At 41.0% G+C, this 12,649-nt stretch overlaps 1 protein-coding gene across 8 annotated transcripts in view; it reads left to right on the top strand.

Moving 5' to 3' along the window:
- TTC39B (tetratricopeptide repeat domain 39B) overlaps window positions 1-12,649 on the top strand; it is an 86,153-nt gene that overhangs the window by 31,822 nt on the left and 41,682 nt on the right. For 5 of the 8 annotated variants that reach the window (XM_032675345.1, XM_032675342.1, XM_032675344.1 and 2 more), the window contains exon 2: window positions 2,092-2,126. The exons of the other annotated variants lie outside the window; for them this stretch is intronic. In XM_032675345.1, coding sequence (XP_032531236.1) covers window positions 2,092-2,126 — 35 coding nt within the window. The remainder of the gene's footprint in view (window positions 1-2,091; window positions 2,127-12,649) is intronic. 8 annotated transcript variants of the gene reach the window in all.

The following is a 12,649-nucleotide window of genomic DNA, read 5'->3' as shown; positions in this document are numbered from 1 at the left end:
TTGAGGAATCTCGTGAGAGACTGTGACTATTCCCTGTGCCTTGGTATGTGAGGAAAAATACCAAGGCTGTACTTCATTATGCTAAATGTGCATTTGACCAGTGTGAATAACAGGGATCAAAATTCAGAGGAAGCCAGGCAGAGGAGGTACTTGTTTAGACAGAATGCAAATTTTCATTCCATTTCTTCTTGTATGTAGGTGCTGCTCATGTACAAAGTTTGGAAAGAACCTACAAGGGTTCATGTCACAGATATCTTTGCATTTTTCTGTAAATTTCTGCTTGTTACTGTTCTTTATTAAGTACATGACAGTTAAAAGTACCTTGACTTTTGCTGCTTGTCAAGTTTGTTATCCTAGGAGAAATGGAAGTGTGCTCAAAAACCCATAAGTGTTTTTTATTTGTTTATTTTGCTGAATTTCTCCTCTTGTCTACAAGTGACTAGAGGAGGCAACCAGTCTTCAGAGAAGGACTTTATTAGAACACTGGTGACATCTCAGTATCTGGAGTGAGACAGGGGTAAGGGTTTCTGTTCAGGGTGTTCCTTTTGGTTTTGTTCAGCTTTTTGAAACTCAGTTCAGTTCTCCTTAGATCAGGAGGATCATTTCATTGGCTGCTGCCAAGTTCTCCCTTTATTTGGCACTGGTGAGGCCACACCTGAAATACTGTGTTCTGAAATACTCATTCCAAGAAAGATATTGAGGTGCTGGAGCATGTCCAAAGAAGGGCAATAAAACTGGCGAAGGGTCTGAAGCACAAATCCTGTGAGGAGGACTGAGGGAGCTGGCATTGCTTAGCCTGGAGAAAAGAAGGCTCCGGGGAGACTTTCTGGCTCTCAACAAATAACTGAAAAGAGGTTGTAGTGAGGTGGGGGTCAGTCTCTTCTAGGTCTCTTCCTGGGATATGTTAAAAATCTGTTCCATCATGCTTCCAGTTTTTCTTACAGAAAAAGCGGAAAACACAGTTATAAGTAGGAAATATTTTCTATTTGAAGAGTGACTGAGTAAGGTAGATGTCTTTGACTTGGAAAAGAGATGAGTTGAATGATATTACAAAGACCTTTAAAATATAAGTGTCAAGGAAAGAGCAAGTATGAATTGATCTTTCACTGCTTTTGAATATACAATTCTAGGGATTTTTAAGCAAAGGCATTAGGAACCAGGTTCAAGGAGAAATAATTTTGTGCAATTATTTTGCACAAAATGGTTGGCGGACTTGTGAAATTCCTTACTAATGTTATGAACTCATGAATTAAAGGGAGTCTACATGGGATTGAGGAAACTAGACTGGTACTTGGAACAGAGACCTACTGAATCACCAGATGCCAAACTGTGTCTCTGGAGTTCTCAGAGTCTCCAAAGGCTGAAAAGTGTGGAGTGGAGAGGAGTGTCTGAAGGAGGACTGTTTGCCCATTTGTCTTTGCTACACACTTCTACAGACCAATTTTGGAAACTGGATGCAGAAATGGGTGACCTGCAAGCTGAGCCATTCTGCTCATTTTTACATTTGTATATCTTCCTTTATTTTAATTTGAAATTTGAACTTAGGTTGAAAGAGCTTTGAATCTAGGTGGAAAGAAACATCTTCTAGATGTCTGGACCAAGCTGTTCACATAACTGCCATTAATGTGTGAGCTGGCTGTATATGCACACTAACTGTAAGGCATCCTGGACCTAGTATGTATACTCTGGTGAACTTGCTTATCAGTTACATGTATAGAACACTTTTTCTTTCATGTGTAGATATACTGTTCAGCTAGTGCATCCTGAATACAACAGATGTGCTGCACAAACTCCTGAGGCATACATTTGTATTGCGTTCTGTGTTGTACATGGTGGAAGTTTCAGAATCTGAAAAGGAAAATGTCTTTTGTTTAATTTAACTGATGCTAGTCTGACATAGTAAGTAAGTAAGGCCCATAGGAAATCTATTTGTGTAATGATTTGCACTGAAAGCTTAACAGTCAGTAGATTGTGAATACTCCGATTATTACTGTATGTTACAGAATTAAGTGCTGTCTGGTACTGTTAACTTTCTGCTGTGTTAGAAAACATTCACACATTAGATTGAACTTTTCTTTTTTTCTTCTGCAGGAAAACTTTGAAGATGCCTTTGAAAACATCCCCGTGTAAGTAGAATTTTTGTTAAAACTCTTTATACATATGGAATACTGCAAGCACACCATTTCAGGGAAATATCATTTTATATGCACTGACTACATTCACATTTTTCAGAACAGTTAAGGTCCCCAAGAGTCAGGAAACAGAAGTGTAATTAGGTTGAAGTATTTGTCAACAAATGTGAAAATTGTATAGAATTAAAAATAGGAAATTTAGTAACTCTAGTTACATACTGATAGCTCTAGACATTTTTGCATATTGAAGAAATAGTTGCTTAACATGATGGAAGAACTGTGGATCACACATTGTGCAAGACCATCCAAGGAAGATTTTCAAATGGAAATTGCCATACCTCATGATGTACTGCTGCACAGATGTTTTTCCCTAATGAATTGAGATACAGTCACTTCTGTGGCATTAAATTTCATGCTGAAGCAACACCTTACTTACAATGTGATGAAAAGACATGATGCTGTTCATAAATGGTTTTAGTTTTTCTCTAGGATTTTTCTGCATTTTTGTGCCATGGAGCACATGAGGAGGTGACTTTGAGTGGTATCCTTGGATTTCTAAAACTCAGCAGTAGCTTTGGACTTAATTGCTAAAACTTCCATGGTCCTGGCAAAGTATATTCTACAGATTTGCCAGACCTTCTGTTTGTATCTTACCTGGAGTAGTGTGGCAGTTTGAGCCACATTAGAAATCCAAAAATCCAATTCCCAGGCTTCCCCCCAACCCCTTCCCGCAATTTATCCTAACACCGGAGAGAAACTTTCAGGCCAGAGGCTTCTATAGGGGAAGGGAAAGTATATACATTTATTTACACAAATAAATATACTGTACAAAGTAAAAGCAACTATATATGTATTTACATTTCTGTCAGTCCTTTTAGCCCCTTCCTTTAACTTTAGTCCAGAAAGAAGCCTTTCAAGGCTGGAAAGTAACCGGTCCCTCTTGTGGGAGTGTTCTGGGTCTGAACGCCCCCCCCTCACCAAGCTCCAATTGTTTGTTGCAGTCTCTCCGCCTCATGAAGTCCAAGAAGATAGCTTTGTGTCCTTGCTCTTCTGCTGCTGTGTGATTTCTCCCTTTCGGTGTCATACATCGGTTCGTAGGCTGCTGCGGCGTAGTTCAGCTTATCAAACGTCTGCGTCCTAGAAGGTTGATTCCTCCTTTGGGTTTTCGGTTGTCCTCCATTTAAATCACTGCAAGGACATCCTCCAGGCCCCTCTCTCTCGGGGGTCTGTTTCCAATTCTTGCCTGAGAATTTTCTCCCTTGCAATCGAGCCTCCTCCAGCCCGTCCACTTGGCTCTGCTCCAATGCTGAGCCTCGCATCCTCTCTCACTAAACAGCGAGAGGGAAAAACAGCCCTCCTCTGCAGCTTGGCTGCAAAGGTGGGGGGGAAAGAAGAAGAGGGCTTGGCCGCAGGGCCTGCCTCTCTCTCTCCCACTTACCAGTTGTTTGTGAGTCGCATCCCTCACAAACATGCACTCATTCTAATGCTGTCTCTAACTCTGGCCTAGGCAGAGTTGGGGGGGGCCACAGGGTTCCCCTCTTCCCCCTGGAGGGGGAGAGGGAAGGAGCCCAGCCACCCCCTGGCCTTCTCCACCTGCACACAGCAGACACCAACAGCAAAACAACCAAGACAGAACTGCGAACCGCTTCTGGGGCTGTGATATATGATTTTGAGCAGAAGCGAACAATATGAGTGGTGATTGGCTCTCAGGGAACACTGTCTTGGCACCCAATCACCTCTGAGCCCCCCCAGCCTCTCAGGGGGGGCCAATTTCAAACTATGACAAGTAATAAGGTCTGCTCTCTATGTAACACTGAGAAAAGTTAAATTGTTTCCTGACACTCAAAAGGAAATAAAAGTCTGATGTGTTCATGTTGAGAACTCTTCATGTTAATGATTGCTTTTGCTTCCTTTAACTGCCAAGCAGTTGCTGTATGATCAGGTAACTTTTCTCTCTGGCCCTTGTTTCCCTTGGGAGAGGGAAGAGGGTGACTTTCAAATACTTAGTTTGTGAGAATATTTATCCAACACTCCTTCTTTCTATGAGATAGTTGTTATATTGTTTTTATTGATGTCTGAGCTGGGCATGGTTGTTTATTATTGGCATGCAGAGCTTTGATTTCTTCTTCCTGAGTGTGTCTCCTGTGTTCATAGCTCTCATACAGAGACACTTTTTATAGTGGTGTAGAAGTTAGGCTGATTCAGTTTATTCTGGCTGGTCTTGGTTCCATCTGTAATAACCATTATTTAGAAGAGTCAGTGCAGGATGATGAAGAGAATATTAATGGGACAGAAATTATGTTATTACTTAGTGTCACTAGTTGAACACAGTGAATGTGTATATTTCATACATGGCCAGGATTCTTCACTAGATTAGACTCCCTCAAATTCTTTAGAAGGTACAGCTGTTTAAAAAAATATGCCTAAGGAACTGAAAAAAAACTTGGGATGTTTTGTGGAAGTCTTCATTCTTATCTTCCTTGAAACACTTTGATTGTAGTTTTCAAATGATGCTGGTAATTTTTCTGAAGGGAAGCCTCCCCTAAATCTAATGCCCCACTGGTTATTCTTGACCTTTCTCTATCTAGAATTAATGGTAGTTTTTTCTATTAAGAATACAGTAGTAAAAATTTGGGAACATGACTACTTTGAAACAATGAATGGCCAGAGGTTTACCCTTCTAGCAAGCTGTATCTAATTTTTTGATTTTGCTGTTGATAACATTCACTTCAACATTTTTCTGTATGTCGGTGTTTCAGTCTCTTTTATTTTGGATAGGAAAGTGGCATTGTTACAGCTCTGTGATGATATACCTGGCATTGGTTTGAGTGGTTTATTGCAGTTTGTTATACCTAATTGAATATAACTAAAATGGATCTTTTTTATAGGGACTTGTGTCTACAAAGACTGATGTTTGCTTATAAGACCAGTTCTGGTTCAAATTCTGGCAGATCATCTTGTTAGTTTAGAGAATTGGGAAAGAATGTGTGACAACCAGATCTTCATAGGTCTGTATTTCATACACCACTCTGTAATTCTTCATGTAAAATATATAGGGAATAACACTGCTCTGTACTTTGCATCAATAAATGCTAGCAAATGGTTTTACTAATCTAAGTTGGCTCTCACTGGCTTTATTCCTTAAATATTGCTTACCTATAGATACTGGGTTGTGCAGATTAACTGTTAAAAGGGCAGTGAGTGATTTTTCTGTCTGGATTCCTTTGTGATGTTCTTCTGGTAAACTTCAAAGCAGGTTTTGTAATGAGCCCAAAATATTTGTTTTGTAGAAATGTGAAGGAACCTTTAAATAGAGTTCTTTACTGTACATGAATTTTTTTTGTTCACTGGTGCTAAAGCCAAAGAAAGGCTACTGCAGTAGGTCAGTTTGCCATTTTACTTAAAGCAAACACTAGCATTTAATTTCGTATCTTCTCTGCCAATGAGAGTAACTAAGTTTTCAGTTTTCTAAGTATTGTCTTGACAATATTGGCTTAATACAGTATCTTCAACCTTCCAAAGAGAATAGGTGGGATATATGTGAAAGTAAATTCGCCATTACCTGGTTGCATTAACTCAGAAATAGTTTCAGATTGGTGTATTCTGTTGTAAAAGGAACAAAGGAACTGGAGTCAAACTGCTCTTTCTGTTGTGGAAATTCAAGCCTCTACCAAGAAGTTGGTAAGCTGCTTTTTACCAGATATTTCACCATGTTTCCACTGGAGTGTCTGCTTATTTTTAAGTTTTGGGCACATGTGTTTCACAAGGTTACCTAATGCCTATGAAGCATCTACAAAAACATATGGATGGAACAGATTAATTTGTGATTTATTCTTCTATTTAAATCTTGCTAAAAATGCCTCATCAGTACCTGAATCTTACTGTGGAAAAACTATGAACTGTAATTTCAGTCTTACTGAACAAGATAATTCTCAGTTTCTATGCAGAAACGTATTGAAAAAATGCTACTTTAATTTTTCTTTGAATTATTCAGAAAATCTCTTTGTAGAATACAGATATTCCTGTTTTCTGTTGCCAGAGTATAATTTTGTAAATTATCTTGTCTTTGGTTTTACAAGTAGATTAAAAGTGGTTTTGAGTTCTCAACAGTTTTTAACCATCACTGTATTATGTATGTACTGACCTTGCCACTGCTGTTTTGGTTTCTGTATGTATTTTATCCTCTAAAGTTCTCAATTTGTTTTGAACTTGTATGAAATGTTAATTCTGTTGGGATTTTTTCCCATCTCGTTTTACTTACTGTTCCTTAAAATGTCATCTGTATGCGACAGGAATAAGTAGCCATCAAGTTGTTGTGCTTTTCCGTGCTATCTTCCTTACTTTGCCTTGCAGTCTTTGAGGTAAAGACAAGATGGTGATTTTATTTACTACCCAAATATCAGAGGCTTATGCAAATGAATAGCAGCATTTAGAATAACTCTATTATGGTAGCTGCATGGGTATATTTATAGAATATGCTTTGTAGTTGTCTTTGGGAAGAAACACAGTAGTCTGCCTGACTGTTATAAGCAGTTCATATGCAGAGGAAGTCTTCATGTTGTCCTATTTATATAAAGATTTCTGACACCAGACCCTCAGTTACAGCATTACGGGAAAGATAGTGAGATCTCATTTAAACACATTTAAAACATGAAATGCTGAAAAAGTAGAAGCTAACATTCTGTAGAAAAGCAGACAGATGATTTTTGATCAATAATAGTACTCAGGATTTTCTGTCTTTATCAATTTCAGCAAAAAGAGAAATGCTTCATTGATTCTCTTTTACATTTTCTTTGCCTACCCAAAGCTGGATATCGTTAATCCTTGATCCTACCAAAGCAGCTCTGTGTGGTATTACTGGGGTGACAGATTAAGGGCCAGAAGTGTTTAAGGAAGTTAGAGCAGGTTATCCTTATCATCTCAGAAGTGTAGTTAAGATTCCCGTTACACCTGCACATGTGAGTATTTTGCTACTGAATGAAACTGAATAGCTGAGGAAATGCTCTAAATTCAAGTTTACACAGAATCACAGAATCTGCTAAGTTGGAAGGGACCCATAAGGAGCATGGAGTCCAATCCTTAGCCCTGCACAGGACCATCACCAAGAGTCACACCATGTGCTTGATAGTATCACCCAAATGCTTCACGAACTCTGTCAGGCTTGGTGCTGTGACCGCTTCCCTGGGTTCCAGTGCCCAAGCACCCTCTGGGTGAAGAACGTTTTCCTAATATCCAACCTAAACCTCTCTGACACAACTTCAGGCCATTCCCTTGGGTCCTGTCACTGGTCACCACAGAGAAGAGATCAGTGTCTGCCCCTCCTCTTCCCCTCACAAGGAAGTTGTGACTGCAATGAGGTCTCCCTTCAGTCTCCTCTTCTCCAGGGTCAACAGACCAAGTGACCTCAGCTGCTCCTCCTACAGCTTCCCCTCAAGGCCCTTCACCATCTTTGTTGCCCTCCTTTGGACACTCTCTAATAGCTTAATAACTTTCCTATATTGCAGTGCCCCAAACTGCACACAATATTCCAGCTGAGGCCACTCCAGTGTAGAGCAGAGTAGGACAATCCCCTCCCTCGACCAGCTGGCAACGCTTTGCCTGATGCCTCCTCAAGACATGTGTAAGACCCCAGGTTCAAGCTATGAGTTCATTGAAGGGGTTTAACTTTAAAAAATATACAAGGCTCCAAAAATTTGCTGGCCAAATTTATTAAAAGGTCCCTCAGTTCTTTAATAACTTGAGAGAGCACACAGGAGAACACACTGCACATGTTTATCAGGAGGTCAAATAACACACTTTTACTGGCAAAGTTTAGATAATAAGGGGATTTGGCAAAAGCTTAAAGAGCAATATTCAAGCAATATAAAGCATTTCACAGTGTCCCTCAGGGATCAGTGTTGGGCCTAGTTCTGTTTAATATCTTTATTGATGATCTGGATGGGGGGATCGTGTACCCTTAGCAAGTTTGCAGATGACACCAAGCTGGGGGGTAGTGTTGATCTGCTGGAGGGTAGGAGGGCACTGCAGAGGGACCTGGACAGGCTGGAGAGATGGGCCAAATACAACAGTATGAGATTCAACAAGGCCAAGTGCTAGGTCCTGCACTTTGGCCACACCCCAGCACTACAGGATGGGGAAAGAGTGGCTGCGCAGCAGCCAGGCAGAAAGGGACCTGGGGGTACTGACTGACAGCAGCTGAACATGAGTCAGCAGTGTGCCCAGGTGGCTAAGAAGGCCAATGACATTGTGGCTTGCGTCAGAAATAGTGTGACCAGCAGGACCAGGGAAGTGATTCTTCCCCTGTCCTTGACATTTGTTAGGTTGCAGCTCTAGGGCTGTGTCCACTTCTGAGCCCCTTTAGGTTAGGAAGGACATTGAGGTGCTGGAGTGTGTCTAAAGAAGAGCAGTGAGGCTGGTGAAGAGTCTGGAGCACAAGTCCTGTGAGGAGCAGCTGAGGGAGCTGGAGTTGCTTAGCCTAGAGAAGAGGAGGTTCAGGGGAGATGTTCTCGCTCTCTACAACTCCCTGACAACCAGGTGGGGGTCAATCTCTTCTCCCAGGCAACCAGCAATAGGACAAGAGGACACAGTCTTAAGCTGCACCAGGGGAGGTTGAGGTTGGACATTAGGAAGAAGTTCTTCAGAGAAGGAGTGATTGGACATTGTAATGGGCTGCCCAAGGAGGTGGTGGAGTCACCATCCCTGGAGGTGTCTAAGGAAATACTGGATGTGGCACTTTGTACCATGGTCTAGTTGATGTGATGTTGGGTCAAAGGTCCGACTTGATGATCTCAGAGGTGTTTTCCAACTTAGTTGATTCTGTGATTGTGTGAAAAGCATTGGCTTAGCACAGGCTAACCCAATTTAGCAAAATCCAACCCATCCATCTTTAAGTTACCCAAATCTCAAGAAAGGAGATTAGAAGAGGAAGTAAAGAAAGAGAGAAAAAGAGAGAATTATAGTGTGTCCAGATGGTAGGGTCGTGACCACACGATGCCCTCGTGGTGCTGGTTTTATCTCCTCTGGCCCCCTGTGGCTATCCCCCTGCTGGTGGGATATCCAGTGTGCCATCCCATATGGGCCTGGGGTGGGGCTCTAGGATATAGTGTGGGACACTGCTCGTGATGTGCCGTTGACTGATGGCTGCTCTGGTGCTGCCCAGGGAGGCTCCAAGGGGCTGGGGCGTGGAGCAGGTCACCACTTCACCTTTGTGAAATTCAATCTTCCCCCTTCCCCCCACCACTTGAGTTGGTCAGAGACAATAATTAATATAATAATCCAGTGTCTCACAATACAGTTGGCCCTCCTGGCTACCAGGGCACTAATGACTCATATTCAACTTACCATTGACCAGGTCCCTTTCCATGACACTGCCTTCCAGCATCTCATTCCCCAGTTTGTCCGTACATCTGGGGTTGCCCCATTCCAAGTGCAGAATCTGGCAGTTTCCTTGTTGGACTTCATATGGTTGGTGATTGCCCAGTCCTCTAATTTGTCAAGGTCTCTCTGCAGGGCCTCCCTACCTCTGAGAGTCAAGAACTCCTCCCAGTTTTGTGTCATCTTCAAACTTGCTTAATGTACCCTCCAGTCCTGTGTCCAAGTCGTTTATGAAGATGTTGAACAGCACAGGGCCCAAGATGGAGCCCTGTGGAACCCCACTAGTGACAGGTCACCATTCACTATAATGTGCTCAGGCCTGAGATCCAATTGCTCACCCACTGCATGATGTGTTTATCCAGCTGTGTGCTGGATCCGGAAGGATCCTGTGAGAGACAGTACAGGAAGCTTTCATAAAATCTAAAAAGATTACATCAACTGGCTTCCCTTGACCTACTAGGTGGGTTACCTTGTCATAAAAGGAAATCAGGTTTGATAAGCAGGACTTTCCCTTGTGAAGCCGTGCTGGCTCTGACCAGCAGCAGTGCTGTCTTTCAGGAACTTTTCAATACCTCACAGAATAATCTTCTCCGTAACTTAGTTATAGTTTCTGGGGTCCTCCTCCTTGCTGTTCTTGAAAATCAGGGCAATGTTCACCAGCTTCCAATCAACTGGATTCCCAAGATGGCTCAAAAATCATCAAGAGAGGTTTTGTGATGACACCAGTTAGCTCTTCGAGGATTCTTGGATGAATCCCATCAGGGTCAACTGGGAGCTGATTGTTCTCGCAGTCATGGTCCTCCAGCTCAGGACACTGAGATCCCCTTGGTCCATCATCCATGTTGAAAAGCAAAGCAAAGAAATCATTGAACACCTCTGCCTTGTCTCTGTCCCTGTTTGTAAGGTGACCATCCTCATCCTGTAACAGGCCAGTGATATTTCTGTACTGCCTATTGACATTAATATATTTGAAAAAACTCTTTTTATTGCTCCCAGATTTTTGGCCAACTGCAACCCCAGTTCAGGGAGCCAAAAACTTATAGGAACAGTTCTTGTCTTCTTAAATTTAAACTCAGATTCTGAAATTGTCTTAAGATGGTGAGAAGCAGCAGTGACAATTTAAATGATCAGATTTTATTTTCTCATGTTTGACTTTCAAGGTCAATGGAAAAAATGTCCAGTAAAGGTAATTTTTGTATCTAGCAGATAATATTTTCATAGCTACATAAATATAAAAATATGACACAGTAGCTACTTAGTATTGTCCATCTCAAGATTTGGAACTGCAGTAGCAATACAGTATCCTTGTTTCCCTAACCTTTTTCTACCCCACACAGTTCTAGGATTATAAACTTTTTAAGTTTAAAGGATTTTAATTGGACGATAATTATGTCATTCCTAACACTTCTGGTTTTGTTGCAACCACACCTTTTGCCTGTGGTTTAAGATTTCTCTGTGTTTGTATTTGAGTAGAAGACTTTAGACCACATTGTGTTAATTTTTATATTGGTGTCTTCTGTTGACTTTGAAATGTGCAATTCCACCTGTGTCCATAGTTCATAGAAAGCAAGAAGGGAAAAAACAGGAGAGGAGGTAGAGGAAAAAATGAAAGCCAAACAAACCAACTCAGGGACATTTAACAGAGAACTGCCCAAAACTCTGCATCCCTTCTACACCCTGCTACTCTTGCGAACCTTTACTCAAAGGCTGGTGCAGAGAAAGATACCACAACGTGTTTTTTCTGTTATCCCGTGTTCACCAAAAGAAATGTGTCTCAATTGAGTCTAAATATTTGTTTCGCTGCCCTGTGGCTTGCTCTTTCATTACAAATAAATTAATAACATGGCATTAAACTCACATAATATGCTTTAAATAAGAAAATGGAAAGATGAGCTTTAATTCATTGATGAAGAAAAACAATAAATTGCTGGCTATGACTTGTTCACGTGTTGAAAAGTAGGATTGTTTTTAGGAAAAAATGATTGAAAACCAGATTTGCCTCATTCTTTATTTTAGACTATTAAGCAAACAAAACTTCTCTGGTCTTTACTAATGTGATGTTTTGTTGGTTTGGTTGTGTCATGTCCTCCCTACCTTCCTTTCTCCCTCACAATGATTAAAAGCTATCTCAGTGCATTTGGGGAAACAATCAGGTTGGAAGGTGTCTTGAGTGGGTACTGGTTCATTTTTTTTTTTAAGACAATCCAGGGAAAATCTGAGCATTGGTTGATATTTGCAGACAGAAAGCTTGCTTTTTTCAGTTTTGTGGAAATGTGCTCCTGAGTCACTCAGCTTTTTCTGGAAGGTACTTTCTGAGCCATCAAGTGTGGACTGTCTGCAACTTATACTGTGTTAAGAACAGAACACTGTATGTTTTGGAGGGGAAGTGGGTCGATTTTTATGTGACTGTTCAACCTTGATTTAGACTCCTCTGCCTTTCATGTACCATCAAGATGACAGAAATTCTGGCACTTTGACTTTCCCTGCCCCTAATATTAACTGATAATACACATAAGCACTGCTTCCAAGTCACATCGTGGAGAACTTGGATATCTCTGAACTCCTTGGTCTTCAACAGTACTGGGCACAGTTTTATGGAGAAGGTAGAAATGTTCTGATTTTCAAGGTGCTGCTGTCCATAAATTCCAGCTGCCCATCTCTTCTCTTTGAAAGGTTTACAAGGTTTACAAAACCTTTTTTAATTGATCATAGGTTTCCTTAGGTGTTTTAGGAAATACTATGCAACCCTTTCCCAGTATTTTACAAGTAAGAATGTTTTTTCAAAAGTAAGTTGTTTAAATAGGTTGAAGTATTATTACTACTGCTACTTAGCACACATCTGAAATAAGTAAATGCAAACCTGTTGTTTCCTGCACTGTGCTTTAAAGGATTTCTTTGAGACATTTTTGTGAGTAAATCTCAGTTCATAACTGTAAATATAGCTAGAAATAGGTATTGTTACTCCAGGTGGTACAGCTTTAAAGGATACTGTTTGAAGATGGAGGACATAGTTTAATTTTCTGCTGCTTCGCTCCCATGTGCTGAGCTTTCAAAATACCTTGTCTAGAGAGATCGGACCAAGGGGATGAAACTATCTCTGTTGCAGCTGTTTTGCATCTCACTCCTACTTTTTCATTTTGCTG

The sequence above is a fragment of the Chiroxiphia lanceolata genome, chromosome Z (assembly GCF_009829145.1).
Source record: "Chiroxiphia lanceolata isolate bChiLan1 chromosome Z, bChiLan1.pri, whole genome shotgun sequence".
Classification (NCBI taxonomy): Eukaryota; Metazoa; Chordata; class Aves; order Passeriformes; family Pipridae; genus Chiroxiphia; species Chiroxiphia lanceolata.
This window is presented reverse-complemented; position numbering and strand designations above follow the sequence as displayed.